This window comes from Mustelus asterias, chromosome 26 (genome assembly GCF_964213995.1).
Source record: "Mustelus asterias chromosome 26, sMusAst1.hap1.1, whole genome shotgun sequence".
In the NCBI taxonomy this organism is placed as follows: Eukaryota; Metazoa; Chordata; class Chondrichthyes; order Carcharhiniformes; family Triakidae; genus Mustelus; species Mustelus asterias.
This window is the reverse complement of record NC_135826.1, coordinates 2,844,138-2,861,021: the sequence shown is the minus strand read 5'-3', so window position 1 is coordinate 2,861,021 and position 16,884 is coordinate 2,844,138. Positions and strand designations below refer to the sequence as shown.

The following is a 16,884-nucleotide window of genomic DNA, read 5'->3' as shown; positions in this document are numbered from 1 at the left end:
TTTAGAAGGCTGAGGGGGGATCTTACAGAGACCTATAAGATAATGAAGGGGCTGGATAGGGCAGAGGTGGAGAGATTCTTTCCACTTAGAAATGAAGCTAGAACTAGAGGGCACAGCCTAAAAAAAAGGGGGGTCAGTTTAGGACAGGGTTGAGGAGGAACTTCTTCTCTCAGAGGGTGGTGAATCTCTGGAATTCTCTGCCCACTGAAGTGGTGGAGGCTACCTCGTTGAGTAGTTTAAATCACGGATAGATGGATTCCTGATCGGTAAGAGAATTAGGGGTGATAGGGATCAGGAGGGTAAGTGGAACTGATCCACTTCAGATCAGCCATGATCTTATTGAATGGCGGGGCAGGCTCGAGGGGCTAGATGGCCTACTCCTGCTCCTATTTCTTATGTTCTTAGCTGTCGACTTCATGCTGCCTCTCGGGAAGAGCAATTCAGCTCGTCTCACTCTCCTGCCCTTTCCCCACAGACTCACTCTCTTCAGGTGTATATCTTTATATTAGTAGCCAGTCTCCTTCCATAATCTCTCTTTGCCTTTCTTATTTCTTTTTTTTATTGCCCCTCAACTTCCTATGGTCAACCTAGTTCTCACTTGTGTTATCAGCCTGACATTTGTTACATGCCCCTTTTTCTGCCTTATTTCACTCTATCCCTTTCGTCAACTGAAACATTTTGGTTTTGGCTGCCCTGCCTGTGGAAGAGTACGTCAACTGTATCTGAATCATCTCTTTGAAGGCAACCCATTGTTCCATTATAGTTTTACCTTTCGATCTTTCATTCCAGTTTAACTGGGCAGGTCTGTTCTCACTGAATTGGCCCTCCGCCAATTAAGTCTTTATACTCTAGACTGCTCTTTGTCTTTCATTCAGAGGTAGGTCACAGTTCAGCCAACATCTAATTGCATGCTGGAACAGGCTGGAGGGGCTAGATCCTGTTTCCACATTCCCAATGTACCCCTTCACTACCGCTCATTCCTCTTCAATTCTAACAACGCTCATGAATTTGTCCCGACAGATTGGATGCACTTTATCCGTGCAAACCAACAATCCTGAGTAGTGAAAGGCCAGAGGAAAAAGGGTCAATTCCGTAACCATCAAATGTATATAACACGGAAAGTGAGCAAGTGTTTTTAAGCTAACATTGAAACCAATCTAAAAGAAACCTCCAATTACTTCACCACATCTCTCAAACATCTTAGATCCTCCAAATCGCAGTTACATTTACAAGCGTATTTTAATTAAGCTGGGGAAAGCAGAATTAAAGTTGTCACAACCTCTACAAAATGGGATCAGAGGTGAGCTGGCAAGGTGGATACAAATCTGGCTCGGTCAAAGAAGACAGAGGGTAGCAGTGGAAGGGTGCGTTTCTGAATGGAGGACTGTGACAAGTGGTGTTCCTCAGGGATCAGTGTTGGGACCTTTGCTGTTTGTAATATATATATATAAATGATTTGGAGGAAAATGTAACTGGATTGATTAGTAAGTTTGCGGACGACACAAAGGTTGTGAATTTGCGAATAGCGATGAGGACCATCAGAGGATACAGCAGAATATAGATCAGTTGGAGACTTGGGCGGAGAGATGGCAGATGGAGTTTAATCCGGACAAATGTGAGGTAATGCATTTTGGAAGGTCGAATACAAATAGGAAATATACAGTAAATGGCAGAACCCTTAAGAGTATTGATAGGCAAAGGGATCTGGGTGTACAGGTGCACAGGTCACTGAAAGTGGCAATGCAGGTGGAGAAGGCAGTCAAGAAGGCATACGGCATGCTTGCCTTCATCGGCCGGGGTATTGAGTTTAAAAATTGGCAAGTCATGTTGCAGCTTTGTGGAACCTTAGTTAAGCCGCACTTGGAATATAGTGTTCAATTCTGGTCGCCACACTACCAGAAGGATGTGGAGGCTTTGGAGAGGATACAAAAAAGATTTACCAGGATGTTGCCTGGTATGGAGGGCATTAGCTATGAGGAGAGGTTGGAGAAACTTGGTTTGTTCTCACGGAGCGACGGAGGTTGAGGGGAGACCTGATAGAAGACTACAAGATTATGAGAGGCATGGACAGAGTGGATGGTTAGAAGCTTTTTCCCAGGGTGGAAGAGTCAATTACTAGGGGGCATAGGTTTAAGGTGCAAACCAAGGTTTAAAGGAGATGTACGAGGCATATTTTTTTACACAGAGAGTAGTGGGTGTCTGGAGCTCGTTGCTGGGGGAGGTAGGGGAAGCGGGTACGGTAGTGACTTTTAAGGGGCGTCTTGACAAGTACATGAATAGGATGGGAATAGAGGGATATGGTCCCCGGAAGGGTAGGGAGTTTTAGTTAAGTCAGGCAGCATGGTCGGTGCAGGCTTGGAGGGCCGAAGGGCTTGTTCCTGTGCTGTAATTTTCTTTGTTCTAAAAGCAGAGTTTTAACTTAGCCCCAAATTAGTTCCTAAAATCAGTGTACATAGTTTTTATAATTTACATTGCAAGATGATCCCAGATTTGGTTTTTTTATTCCCTCTGATAGCAATCAGTGTGAACGTAAATAATGCACTTTGTCTCACAGCTGTGAAGACTTTCACATTCAAAGAGCAAGGAGAAATCTGTTACCATAGAATTATCAAGTAACTAACTACTGTGGATTCCAAGAAAAATGTGTTTTCAGTTTATATCACAGGACACAGTCATCGACTTCAGGAAGCATAGAGGAGGACATGCTCCTGTCGACAGCAAAGGGGACGAAGTAGAAATGGTCGAGAGCTTCAAGGTTTTAGGTGTCCAGATCGCCAATAATCTGCCCTGGTCCCTCCATACCGACATTATCGTTAAGAAAGCCCACCAATGCCTCTACTGTCTCAGGAGACTAAAGAAATTTGGTGCGTCCGCTACAACTCTCACCAACTTCTTCAGATGCACCATAGAAAGCATTCTTTCTGGTTGTATCACAGCTTGGTATGGCTCCTGCTCTGCCCAAGACCGCAAGAAACTACAAAAGGTCATGAATGAAGCCCAGTCCATCACGCAAACCAGCCTTCCGTCCACTGACTCTGTCTACACTTCCCACTGCCTCGGAAAAACAGTCAGCATAATTATGGACCCCACGCACCCCAGACATTCTCTCTTCCACCTTCTTCCTTCGGGAAAGAGATACAAAAGTCTGAGGTCACCTACCAACCGACTCAAGAACAGCTTCTTCCCTGCTGCTGTCAGACTTTTGAATGGACCTACCTTGCATTAAGTTAATCTATCTCTACACCCTAACTATTACTGTCATGCTATGTACAGTATGCTTTGTCTATATAGTACGCAAGCAACAATACTTTTCACTATATACACATGCATGTGACAATAATAAATCAAATCAAAAACGTTTGGAGCAGGGTTACAGATTTCACACAAATGTACTCAATATTACATCTTGTATTTCTAAGTATAAGTGCAAGTATTCTATTCTCAGGCCCATAAAATATTATAACAATCCAAGTAAGTACCCTCTATGACAAGAAGTAATGCTGCTATGACAGTTATGGCAGACGGTGAAATAACCCATGTTAAGTTTATGCTTCGAATTTCCTCAGTAGATTTCAAAATGCATAACCTGCTTTCACCACTAGAGGGCAGACATGATAAGCCAGGTAAAGCAGTCACCAACTGCACTCAAGCCAATGGTGGAATGTTCCAGTAAGAAGTCTCACAACACCAGGTTAAAGTCCAACAGGTTTATTTGGTAGCAAAAGCCACTAGCTTTCGGAGTGCTGCCCCTTCGTCAGGTAAGTGGGAGTTTTGTTCACAAACAGGGCATATAAAGACACAAACTCAATTTACAAAATAATGGTTGGAATGCGAGTCTTTACAGGTAATCAAGTCTTAAAGGTACAGACAATGTGAGTGGAGAGAGCATTAAGCACAGGTTAAAGAGATGTGTATTGTCTCCAGACAGGACAGTTAGTGAGATTTTGCAAGTCCAGGCAAGTCGTGGGAGTTACAGATAGTGTGACATGAACCCAAGATCCCAGTTGAGGCCGTCCTCATGTGTGCGAACCTGGCTATCAGTCTCTGCTCAGCGACTCTGCATTGTCGTGTGTCGTGAAGGCAGCCTTGGAGAACGCTTACCCGAAGATCTTAGGCCGAATGCCCGTGACCGCTGAAGTGCTCCCCAACAGGAAGAGAACAGTCTTGCCTGGTGATTGTCGAGCGGTGTTCATTCATCCGTTGTTGTAGCGTCTGCATGGTTTCCCCAATGTACCATGCCTCGGGACATCCTTTCCTGCAGCCTGGGTTTGCAAAATCTCACTAACTGTCCTGGCTGGAGACAATACACACCTCTTTAACCTGTGCTTAACCCTCTCTGCACTCACATTGTCTGTACCTTTAAGACTTGATTACCTGTAAAGACTCGCATTCCAACCATTATTTTGTAAATTGAGTTTGTGTCTGTATATGCCCTGTTTGTGAACTGAACTCCCACTTACCTGACGAAGGAGCAGCGCTCTGAAAGCTTGTGGCTTTTGCTACCAAATAAACCTGTTGGACTTTAACCTGGTGTTGTGAGACTTCTTACTGCGTTTACCCCAGTCCAACGCCAGCATCTCCACATCAGGAATATTCCAGGACAGAGCCCGACCATCATTTTATCCTTATATTCCCAACAGTCACAAAACCAGTGTACAGGACACCAAAGAAATCCCTGTTTGTTATTATTTTCTGCAATACATTCACAATATAGTATTTAAAGCAGCGTTAGATCTCCATCTGCTGCCACCGTTCTCGAGTGGCTACAACTATCAACTTGCTCACCCATACATTTCCAGGATGCCGTGACACATTAAAGCAATAGATAGGGATGGTGCAGGAGTGCTGCACACACAGTTCATACAACAATGAGCTGAATTACAATGTGTGCAGTGCTCTCATGTGTTGTACTCCAACTCTGAAGGTCACCGACCTGGAATGTTAACTGTGTCTCCCCTTCTCCACAAATGCATGAGTTTGAAGTTTACTTATTAGTGTCACAGGTAGGCTTCCATTAACACTGCAATGAATCATTGAATCCCTAGAGTGCAGAAGGAGGCCATTCAGCCCATCGAGTCTGCACTGACCACAATCCCACTCAACCGCTATTCCCCCATAACCCCACATATTACCCTCCTAGCCCCCCATGACTCTAAGGGACAATTAGCATGGCCAATCAACCTAGCACACACATCTTTGGGCTGTGGAAGGAAACCGGAGCACTCGGAAGAAACCCACGCAGACACGGGGAGAACATGCAAACGCTACACAGTCACCCGAAGCCGGAATTGAACCTGGGTTCCTGGCACTGTGAGGCAGCAGTGCTAACCACTGTGCCGCCCAAGTTACTCGCTGAGGGCTTCCAATATTCTACTTTTATTTCAGATGTCCAGCAATGGCAGTATTTGCTTTTGGTCTTTCATGTTGAGATGCATTAACTCGCCATAAACGTATGGTGAATGGAAGCTTAGAATCGAACCAATCAAAAAGTTATTAAACTAACCAGGAGATACAGGGGAAAGATTGCATGGATAAGCACTGTCTTCATTTTTAAAGTTGGTGGAGGAACAGACAGGAGGAAATCCTCTTTCCAAGTCCAAGGTCGGCACTGCAACATAATGTGTCCCACTGGCAGCGCTACCTCACTATTTTTGGGAAAGGATGAGGTCTCAACTCAGCCTGTGCTTGAGACTCGAAGTCGGGGAAGCCCCAGCAATCACCTCTTCGCGTTCCTGGCCTGGGTGCGCTTGCACCGACACCGAGATCAGAAAACAAGTGTTCCCAAAACCCACCCCACCTCCATCTATCACTTTTCTCATCTTCACACAGGCACACCAACTTACCCAAAAATATAAAATTAGTGCAGCAGAAATATTTAGCCAATATTTTACTATAATCATCGAATCCCTGCAGTGCAGAAGGAGGCCGTTCAGTCTATATCAGCACACAGGTAAGCCCAATAATGCCAGACAGCTCAGAACGTTAAGTACCAATCATGGTCTGGAGCAATCCACAGAGCTGCCAAAATCCGGGAGTTCAAATGGAGAGAACTCCTGGATTTTGGCAGCTCTGTGGATTGCTGCAGTGATGACTTCTTGGCTAATTTCTCCAATAAGGCCCAGACAACTAGTAATTTGGGCACTGCTGAGTAAACGTAGCTCAAGCAGAAACATACAAAAGCTGCACAATTCCTCAACCTTGGGTTTAAAATGTGAATTGTTTCCATACCAGGGAGATGTCAGAGCCAGACTTCATGTCTCAAAGCGACATTCTGATGTGAATTCAGTCATTACACTGTGTTCACAGAAATGAGATTTATCCAACAGTTGTTACGGCAATGAGGGTCCTTTTGAAGGAAGGATTCATTCATGTTGTCAATACCTGATAAACATTATTACTGCAGTTTAAGGATTCATTTAAAGCTGACACGAGCACTTTACACTGCCAGGTATCTATCATTCCTGCCACTGACAGCACCATTTTTAATATAAGGGACGCCACAATAGTCTCAATTGTATCTGCTGTTGTGTGTTCTTCAATTACCTGTAAATGCACAGAACTTAACTCCACTGCCTTTCAGCATCAATCACCGGTCTGTTAAACGTAATCTTCCAGCAGACTGGGACAGCAAGAGGAATCAATCCAAACCGGCAGAGTAGCACACATTGGCTGGAGGCATTTCTGTCCATCTGGCACCACCACAGCCCAGTCAATGCCCATTCCTACTGCTTTTCAATTGCTAAGTGATGTGTTGATCACGCTCTCAGACAGGCACATAGGTGGGCAGGCACGTTTAGGGCACCAATATCCCAGCAATCTCCTCCTGGAGTCTCTGGGTGGTAGACATGGAAGAAACAGCTCTAGAAACCCTTTCTCAAAGTTGCCTATTTGAGTCAAGTTACCAAGACAGCACAGGGGTAAGTGGTTACTGTCACTGGAAAAATACCCCTACATCCCTCAGAGAATGCTAAAGTTCCTCCAATTCTGGCCCCCTGCACTCCCCAACTTCTTTATCCTATCACTGACCATCATACCTTCAGATGCCTACACTCCTAAATTCTAGAATTCCCTCCCATAACCACAGCTGAATATCTCTCACTCCTCTCTTTCTCTCCTTTAAATGTCAAGGCTCCTTCGACAGCACCTGCCAAACCTGTGACCTCTACCTAGAAAAATGAGAGAAGCAGACACACTGAAACACAATTCTCATCAACGTCCCACCCAAGTCACACACCATCGTGACATGGAAATCACCATTCCTTCACTGTCGCTGAGTGAAAATCCTGGAACCTTCTCCCTAATGGCACTGTGGCTGTACCTACACCACTTGCAGTTCAAAGTGGCGGCTCACCATCACCTGCTCAAGGGCATTTAGAGATCAATAAATGCTGGCCTTGTCAACAACGCCCGCATCCCAAAATTCTTCTTTTTATTTAAATTGCTCTTTAAAATCTATCTCCTTAACCAAGCATTTGTTTATTGTCCTACTGTGTACCTCAGTGTCAGTTTATGCATTTCTGCGAAGTGGCTTGGGACATTTTACGGAATACATTGCAAGCTGCATAAAGAACAATACAGCACAGGAACAGGCCCTTCGGCCCTACAAGCCTGCGCCGCTCATGTGCCCAACTAGACCATTCGTTTGTATCCCTCTATTCCCAGTCTGTTCATGTGGCTATCTAGATAAGTCTTAAACGATCCCAGCGTGTCCGCCTCAATCACCTTGCTTGGCAGAGCATTCCAGGCCCCCACCACCCTCTGTGTAAAGTACGTCCCCCTGACATTTGTGTTGAACCTTGCCCCTCTCACCTTGAACCCGTGACCCCTCGAGTTCATCACCTCCAACCTGGGAAAAAGCTTCCCACTGTTCACCCTATCTATGCCCTTCATAATTTTATACACCTCTATTAGGTCGCCCCTCATCCTCCGTCTTTCCAGGGAGAACAACCCCAGTTTACCCAATCTCTCCTCATAGCTAAGACCCTCCATACCAGGCAACATCCTGGTAAACCTCCTCTGTACTCTCTCCAAAGCCTCCACGTCCTTCTGGTAGTGTGGCGACCAGAACTGGACGCAGTATTCCAAATGTGGCCTCGCCAACGTTCTATACAGCTGCAACATCATATGCCAAATTTTATATTCTATGCCCCGTAGTTGTTCTTGTTTCCCAAGTAAATCATATCTACCTTAATCAGCTCACGACTCGCAAGAGATAGAAAGGAGTGCCAAGTGCAATATCAAACATTCCTGCCTCTATGGAATTTGCAGCAGTGAAAACCAGTGTCCACCCGGTTATTATTAAATAAATCCCCAGCATTAGTTTATTAAGATTGGATACAACTTCAAAAACATGTTTGGAAATGAGGTACAACACTGTCACCCCAATCCCTGCACATGCCACTTTCCGCAGAGCACATAGAATTTGTCTACAAAACTCTGCCAGCAATGAAATAAATATTTCTTTCACTGTTTAATATTTCCATCAAAGTATCCAATATTACAGGAAGCCTTCATGGTCTTGTAAACTTCTTTTGCAGGGATTGCTGTTCCTTACCTTTCCTAGGATAACGTCAGATAGACCAGACTTCTTCAGGAATAATGCTGCCTCATTGGGCCCAACTTTTCCTGTATGAGCTGGATCCACCTATAAAACAGAAACACCCATTCAGTACACACCAGTCACTCACCAAACAAACACTTTCCTCCCCAGTAACTCCGGTAAGATCATCTGTACAAACTGCCACTGAAATTCAAAATTTAATCAATGTAAATAAGTGTTACCCTTGGCTCATTGGTGGAATTCTCACTCAGGTCAGAAGGTAATGGGTTCCAAACAAACTTTAGAGACTTGAGTACATAATCTAGGCTGACCTTCAGTGCACTACTGAGTGTGTGTGCTGTACTGTTGGAGGTGTTGTATTTCAAATGAGATCTTAACCTCAGTCCCATGTCTGTCCTCCCAAGCAGATGTAAAATTTCTCACAGCACTATTTAAAGGGAACAAGGATATTCTCCAGCTGTCTTAGCTAATATTTGTCCTTCAACCAACAACTAAAACAGATGATTATTTGCTTCATTCTTGATTCCATGATCTTGTTATGCACAAATTGGTTGCTACATTACTTACAATATAACATTGACAACACTTCAAAAGTACTTCATAAGCTGTAAAATGCTTTGGAACATCTCGAGATGGTGAAGGGCGCCATAAAAATGTGTTTTTTTATGCTGCTTGATTGTTGCTGCATCAGGTTAACCTGGTTTAGCATTATTTGATAGCACTTTGCAGTCACCTCTAACCAATCTGCCCAATGCTACTCAGCTTACCTGAGTCCCAATGTTCTGGAACTATAAACACGCCATTGGAACAGTCCAAAATATCTCCAAATCACAGAGTTGTCAAAATTTGCTGGATTGTAATAAGCAAATCTTCTTTCTTAACCCAAAGGTTAACCTTCTCTGTCAAGTAGAACAGGAATAAAGTCCATGTACAAATTACTTTGCTACGATGATGGTAGTATTTTGAAGGCTTCACCTCCCAATCTCTCACTCAAAAGAGTTGCAGTCATATCATGATAAAATTATTGCAGGATTGTGATGAAGGCTTTTGGACATCCAAATCTCTGGAGCACAGAGATCCACATAGTCTTGTGATTTACTAAGTCAAATGCTTTGGGCAGGTTGATGAATGCAACAAGAGTTCTTGGTGTTTTTTCTTGGGTTTGACTGGTAACAAAAACTATGTCAGGAGTTCCTCTGGAAGGTCTAAAGCCGCGTTGTATCTCCGGGAGGATTTCCTTAGCCACAGCAAATGGGTGATTCAGGAGAATGCGTGTCAGGACTTTCACTGCTCTGGACAAGAGGGAAATACCTCGATAGGGAAGCACAGCAGTTAGCATTGCTGCCTCACAGCGTCAGGGACCCGCGTTTGATTCTGGCCTTGGGCGACTGTGTAGAGTTTGCACATTCTCCCTATGTGTGCATAGGTTTCCTCCCACAGTTCAAAGATGTGCAGATTAAGTGGACTGGTCATGTTAAATTGATGTGGAGATGCCGGCGTGTGGCTTTTGCTACCAAATAAACCTGTTGGACTTTAACCTGGTGTTGTTAAACTTCTTACCATGTTAAATTGGCCCTTAGTGTCCAAAGATGTGTAAGTTACCATTAGCCATGGTAAATGCATGTAGTTACGGGGAGGTTGTTTGGGGGGGGGGGGGGCTTTGAAGACCTCAGCGGGAATACCATTAGCGCCAGAGGCTTTGTCGTTTGATTCGTTATTGCAGCTCTCCCATTGGTGGTGGTTCACCAATGGATTCTACCATTGTAGTGGGTGATGGCCTGAAGAATATCAACTGTAAGTAACCATATGTTTTTCATTTATTCTTTCATGGGATGAGTGTCACTGGCTTGGTCAACATTTCTTGTCCGTCCCCCATTGCCCTTTCATTGAGTGGCTTGCTGGGCCATTTCAGATAAGAGTTGGCATATTGCTGTGGGTCTGGAGGCACATGTAGGCCTGACCAGATAAGGACGGTAGATTTTCTTCCCTCCATCACCTCCATGCCAAAACTAACTTGATCACCATAGAAGCACATGATCTACATAGTTTGTGGATGACTGCAGTGTTGTTAGCCATTCTGCGTGAGATATATGTTGATGGAGAGACTATGAAATGTATTGAGCACTTTCCCATACCTTGGCAGCTGCCTCCCTCAAAAGGCCACCACTGACAAGGAGATCAGTTGCACCATCTCAGCCTTCTAAACTATGGCAACAAAGGTCTCCACGAGTCAACTAAAGTCCAAGTGTACAGAGCAGCTGTCATCTCCTGTACTGCAATGAGGCCGGATTATGTTTCAGACACACACAAGAGTGCTAGAGAAATTACATCAGCAATGTCTCTGGAACGCCGAAAACTGTCTCCCCTACCAGGTCCAGTTCTCTCAAATGGTCGAATGAACATGGTTCAAAGGCACTGTGAAGCTCTCTTTGAAGTACAGAGCCTTGGCCTTAATGACTGGGAGGAGCTTGCGACCCATCATTCAACATGGAGACAACTTGTCCATCCTGCTTTGAGTCACAACACCTTAAATGATGAGGCAGGGCAGTGGCAGAGAAGGAAAGAAAAGAAAGCAAATCCCACTTCCTTGGGGGGACATCCTACTCCATGTGCCCAAAGATGTGCGGGTCGAGAACTGGCATGTTCAGTCATACAAAGGCCCATGACAGAAGCTCACGATCCCTGAATGGAGGGACAGCCGATGATGATGATGGCAGATACTTTGCAGGCAATGATCAATGAAGGTTCATCTCTGCAATAACTGACATGACCACTGGTGACTAAAGAGGCCAAATCTTGATCAACAGCCTCTTGAGCAGTTTGAGGCACAGGAACCACCAGCTTGAAGGCGGACTGGTAAAAGGAGACCATCTGCATCTTTCCTCAGCAGTCTTGCGTGCTGTGCTTGTTCCAAACTTGTAATTACTTCCCTGGTTGTTGCGCATCAGCTGCCTCCTGTTCCTGCACACCCGCACTCGACTAATATGTGATTTTCATTATAAATAGTCTCTACTGTACATCAATTTTCATCCTGTACCAGGCAGTCATTTTTGCCGGAATAATAAACAGCCATAAAGTTCTGCATCATCAACAGCTGCATCTACAAGTTTCCATTAACATAGTACCTAACTCATCTCAAGTCCCATTCATCCATCACTGACCCCACATTGTTTCCCAGACCAGCAAACTTAATTTTAAATCTCTCAACTTCATTTTCAAATCTCTCCATGAGCCAGCCACTCTCTGTAACTTCTTCCAGACCAACAAACCCAAAATCTCTCCAAAAAGCTCCTCCAATTCTGATCTCGTGTATCCCCAAATTTCTTTGTTGCACTTTCAGTAGCAATTTTTTCAGCTGCCTTGGCCCCAAGCTCAAATTTCTTCACCAAACCTCTCCGCCCCTCTCTCTCCTCCTTTAACACCGATAATCTACTGTTGTTCAAGCTTCAGGTTACCTATTCTAATACCTCTATAGGAGGCTGTATCAAATTCTGTTTTGACACAGCATTATATAAATTCAAGTAGCTGTTGTTATTTATTGTTGTAAACATCCCAAATATTTAGCAGAAAAGAGATTCTGAAAGGCAGTGTAAAACTTTGGGGAATTACTAAAATCAAGTCCAAACAAATACATTTTAAAGGTGGGCAAGGAAGAGGCAAAGTGAACGGTTCAGACAGTAGAATCAACTTGACTGGAGGCAATGCCACAGGTAGGTCAGGGAACGAACAGGAAGACAAAGATAGAGGACAAAACGCTGAAGTGGTGACCAGAAGAGGGCTTAGGTTTAGAAAGTAAGAAACAGAAAAAGGATTCCTCAAGTCTGTTCTGTCCTTCAATAAGATCACGATTGATCATTTTCCCTGACTGTAACACTATATTCTGCACCCTCTCCTTTCCTTCTCCCGTATGTACTCTATGAACAGTATGTTTTGTCTGTATCACGCGCAAGAAACAATACTTTTCACTGTATCCTAATACGTGACAATAATAAATCAAATCTACACTTAAAAGTCAAGTTAAAGTTAATTTATTAGTCACAAGTAGGCCTACATTAATACTGCAATGAAGTTACTGTGAAATTCCCCTAGTCATCACATTCCGGCCCCTGTTTGGGTCACTGCACCTAACCAGCACATCTTTCAGACTGTGGGAGGAATTCGCAGCACCCGGAGGAAACCCACACAGACACGGGGAGAGCGTGCAGACGCCACACAGACAGTGACCCAAGCCAGGAATCAAACCCAGGTCCCTCGTGCTGTAAGACAGTAGTGTTAACCACTATGCCACCGTGTCACCCAGAAGCTTTCCTGCACCATCTATATAATCACTTGATTCCCTCATAATTCAAAATCTATCAATCTCTGACTTGAATCTTGCCACTGATCATCCGCAGCACTCTGGGGTCGAAAATTCTAATGGCTCACAATGCTCTGAATGAAGATACTTCCTGCCTTAGGTCTGACAAAGATGTAACGTGAGATGAGGCTGTTTCTGAAGATGAGGATTGTGAATTCAGTGCATTGAAGATGAGTCACAGATGGTCAGCCATTTAGAGTATTGGTAAACACCAAGGAAAAGGAGGTGGGTGAGGAGATTACCAAGGGAGCAAGATGCAGCCTGTTGAGAGCAGAGAAGAAGCTAAAGAGTGAAATGTGTTCTCTGCCCCCGCTTTGAAGGATAAGAATAAAGGACGATATAAAGACGGCAGCTGTATGAATAGTCTCAAATTTTGACACAGGAAATATACGTTCCTCATATTTTGCAAGTATTAAGGAGTTGGGAAGAGCAAAGGGGAGCCATCAGAGAAAGAGGTTACTATCCAATGATACTCAGGAATGATTTGGCAATTGACGAAGATCCGGACTGTTAGAAATACCAAGCTAGGTCTGGCAGTGGACAATTAGGATGATTTTATAACAGGCTTACTCAAAACTTCAGGGTTTATGAAGGGGAGAACTACAGAGAAAAGGAGTGAATGCCAGATGTGGGGCAAGAATATCAAATCCAAAACCAAGGAAGGTAAACAGTTCAAATGTGGCCCAGTGGCAAATTAAAGGCTTGAAGCAGGGGAGTTGCAACATATGTTAATGTAATTAGGATTGCAGGGTCATTTTAATTCACATATGTAAGTCAAGGGGGCACGGGCGGAAAGAATTGAGGAAGTGTTCAGAGATAGCCTTGCCAACAAGCGACAGCTATGCATGAGTCAACCAGTGCGAAATGGAAGTGCAGTTGTGTAAACCCCCACCACTAAAGAAAATGCAAATACAGGGGAATAAATAGCACAAATGTAAAATATTTTGCTTCAACCTTTTTGAAAAACCTCAAATAATGTATATCCACAGCTGGTACTCGCTACCAGTTTAATTCTAGATTTCACAGTAACTCCACATTTGGACATTTTTATTACAAGTGCGAACCTAGTGTTTCACACAAATGGAAAGCTTCCTTTTTTATTTTAGTAAAGGCATGCTTAAATTTCTTGCAGACTAACAAGATTTAAAAAAACAGTACTTATGAACTCATCATTGGCCCAGTTCCTATAAGACTGAATAATCTGAGAGGTTAAGCCACTTAGAATTTGAAGATTTTAGCATCTTATTTTACGGCCTCCTGAGCCAAACAAGCCACTATATCAGACTGTTTTTGGGTGTGCTCACGCATAATCCACACCCTTCCCCTGTACCCTAATCCACTTCCCCCTCTCCCCTTTCCACCCCCCACAGTTCCTTCCCAAGCTGCCTCTCTCCCCCAATTCTTCTCCCCCATCGCAACATCCCCTACCCCTCCACATCCCCTCCCGCACCTCTTCCTACACCCCTTCCCACACACCCCTCGCATCCCCTCCTCGCACACAATGAACTGGGAGGCACAAAGTATGAGAGAATAGTTCCAGAGACATCAGACAGCAGGCAAATGCGAGGCATTCAAAGTAAAGCACATGTATGTAATTGCACAGAACTTGGTTAACAAGGGTGGTGAATTGCAGGCACCAGCAAGCCATTTGGGATTACAAAACAGGCCCAATAACACAGACCTGCTTCAAAGGGCAAGAGAATTGGGAGTTTTCTTTCCTGAATACCTTGCAGCCGGGTATATTAAAGAAGGAGCTAAAGATGGTGCAGTGGCAGTATTCATCAAATAAATTATTATAGAACTAGGTAGAGATGATGTAGTCAAGGAGCAAAATAATTTAGAATGAAGGAACACTAGAGGAGTCATTGCACTACCTGGTGGATACCATAGGCCACCAAATACTGAGAAGGATATAGAAGAGCAAGTTTACAGGCAAATTACATAAGGATGCAAGAACTACAGAGTAGTGACAATTGGAAATTTCAGTCAAACTAACACAGACTAGGGCAGTGAACACTGTAAAGGGCAAAAAGGGAGCAATTCCTGAAGCATGTTCAAGAGAACCTTCTTGATCAACATGCTCCCAGCCCAACAAGTAAGCAAGCAGTGCAAAAGCAGAGGAGCTTTAATGGAGAATTTTAATTTGTGTAGATTGGGTTCTGCTCATGTAAAAACTCAAAAATTACAAGTATGTTCAGAATAATTTTTCATTCACAGGATGCGCTTATCCTTGGTAATGCCAGCATTTGTTGCCTATCTCTAATTGCTCTCAGGACAATTCTGGTGAACCACCTTCGTGAATGACTGCCAACCTCTGAAGGTGCTCCCATGATGTTGCTAGATAAGGAGTTTCAGGATTTTCATATAGCATGTTGAAGGGATAGCAATAAATTTACACGGTCAGGGTGATGTGCGACTTTGACGGATATTGCTGCCTTGCGCCTGCTGTCCTTGTCCCTCCCAATGTTAGAGGTCACAGGTTTGGAAGGTGCTGTGAAAGAAGCCTTAGTCAGTTGCTACAGTGCATCTTGTAGATGGTACACACTGCAGCCACCTTACACTCGTAATAGGAGGAGTGAATGATTAAGATGGAAAGTATTCCATCACACTTGTGCCTTGGAGTTGATGGAAAGGTTTTGGGGAGTCAGGAGATGAGTTATTTGCCATAGAATATCCAGCCTCTGACCTGCTCTATTCGCCATAGTAGTTATTTGGCTGGCCCAATTAAGTCTTCCACCAATGTGATTTGGACTCATGCCGTGTTGGGGATTGTATAGTGCAAATATTACTGCAACCATATATCCTGGAACCAAAACGGGGGCATGCCATATTAAATTTCATAATGAGTAATGAGCAAAGCTTAGTTAATGGTCTAACAGTAGTGAACATTTATTTAATGGCTATCACACGACGCTCACTTTTACAGATGCACATAGGAAGCATTCTTTCTGGTTGTATCACAGCTTGGTGTGGCTCCTGCTCTGCCCAAGACCACAAGAAACTACAAAAGGTCGTGAATGTAGCCCAATTCATCACGCAAACCAGCCTCCCACCCATTGACTCCTCTACACTTCCCGCTGCCTCGGCAAAGCAGCCAGCATAATTAAGGACCCCACGCACCCCAGACATTCTCTCTTCCACCTTCTTCGTTGGGAAAAAGGTACAAAAGTCTGACGTCACGTACCAACCGACTCAAGAACAGCTTCTTCCCTGCTGCTGTCAGACTTTTGAATGGACCTCCTTGCATTAAGTTGATCTTTCTCTACACCTTAGTTATAACTGTAACACTACATTCTGCACTCTCTCCTTTCCTTCTCTATGAACGGTATGTTTTGTCTGTATAGCGTGCAAGAAACAATACTTTTCACTGTATGCTAATGCATGTGACAATAATAAATCAAATCAAATCATGGCGTCAGAAAGAGATAGTTCGCAGGAATTGAAAACGGCTGAAACTTCCAATGGCTGGAGTTGCTTGAGAACTGCATCAAAAGACTGTTCATCGGCCCCAGCATAGCCCAGCTGCAGCAGATTCAAGGAGGCCACACATTAAACTTACCTGCTCTATAGCAGCTAAAGTGCCCAGTGGAATTGACAGGCCACGGAGTAGGTAAGTTTTCAAGGTAAGTGGATGAGATTTGGGCAGTCGAAGATTGGAAGGGATGGTCGGAGCTGGGTCAGGGTCAGGCCCATGCGTCACGAGTGGATGATCAACAGTTAGCAATTTAAATTGCATTTCGCATGGTTCCCAGAGCAGGGCAATTGCTGTACAAACTCTTAACTGTAAAGTTCCGAGAGGATTCCCCATGCATCTTTGGGATATCCCCCAAATCCACTGCTGGGGAGCTCGGATGTTAGGATCAAATTTAACATTGTACTTGAAAGGTGAAACAGTTATGTTTAAGTAACAGTTATATTCAGCATAATGCGATGGAATGTGATGAGCGATCAAAAGCAATGTGGGCCT

At 44.1% G+C, this 16,884-nt stretch overlaps 1 protein-coding gene across 1 annotated transcript in view; it reads right to left on the bottom strand.

Moving 5' to 3' along the window:
- Window positions 1-16,884, bottom strand: part of LOC144479379 (epidermal growth factor receptor substrate 15-like 1) — a 312,517-nt gene that overhangs the window by 194,066 nt on the left and 101,567 nt on the right. The window contains exon 3 of the mRNA XM_078197999.1: window positions 8,555-8,644. Within this exon, the coding sequence (XP_078054125.1) occupies window positions 8,555-8,644 (90 nt within the window). The remainder of the gene's footprint in view (window positions 1-8,554; window positions 8,645-16,884) is intronic.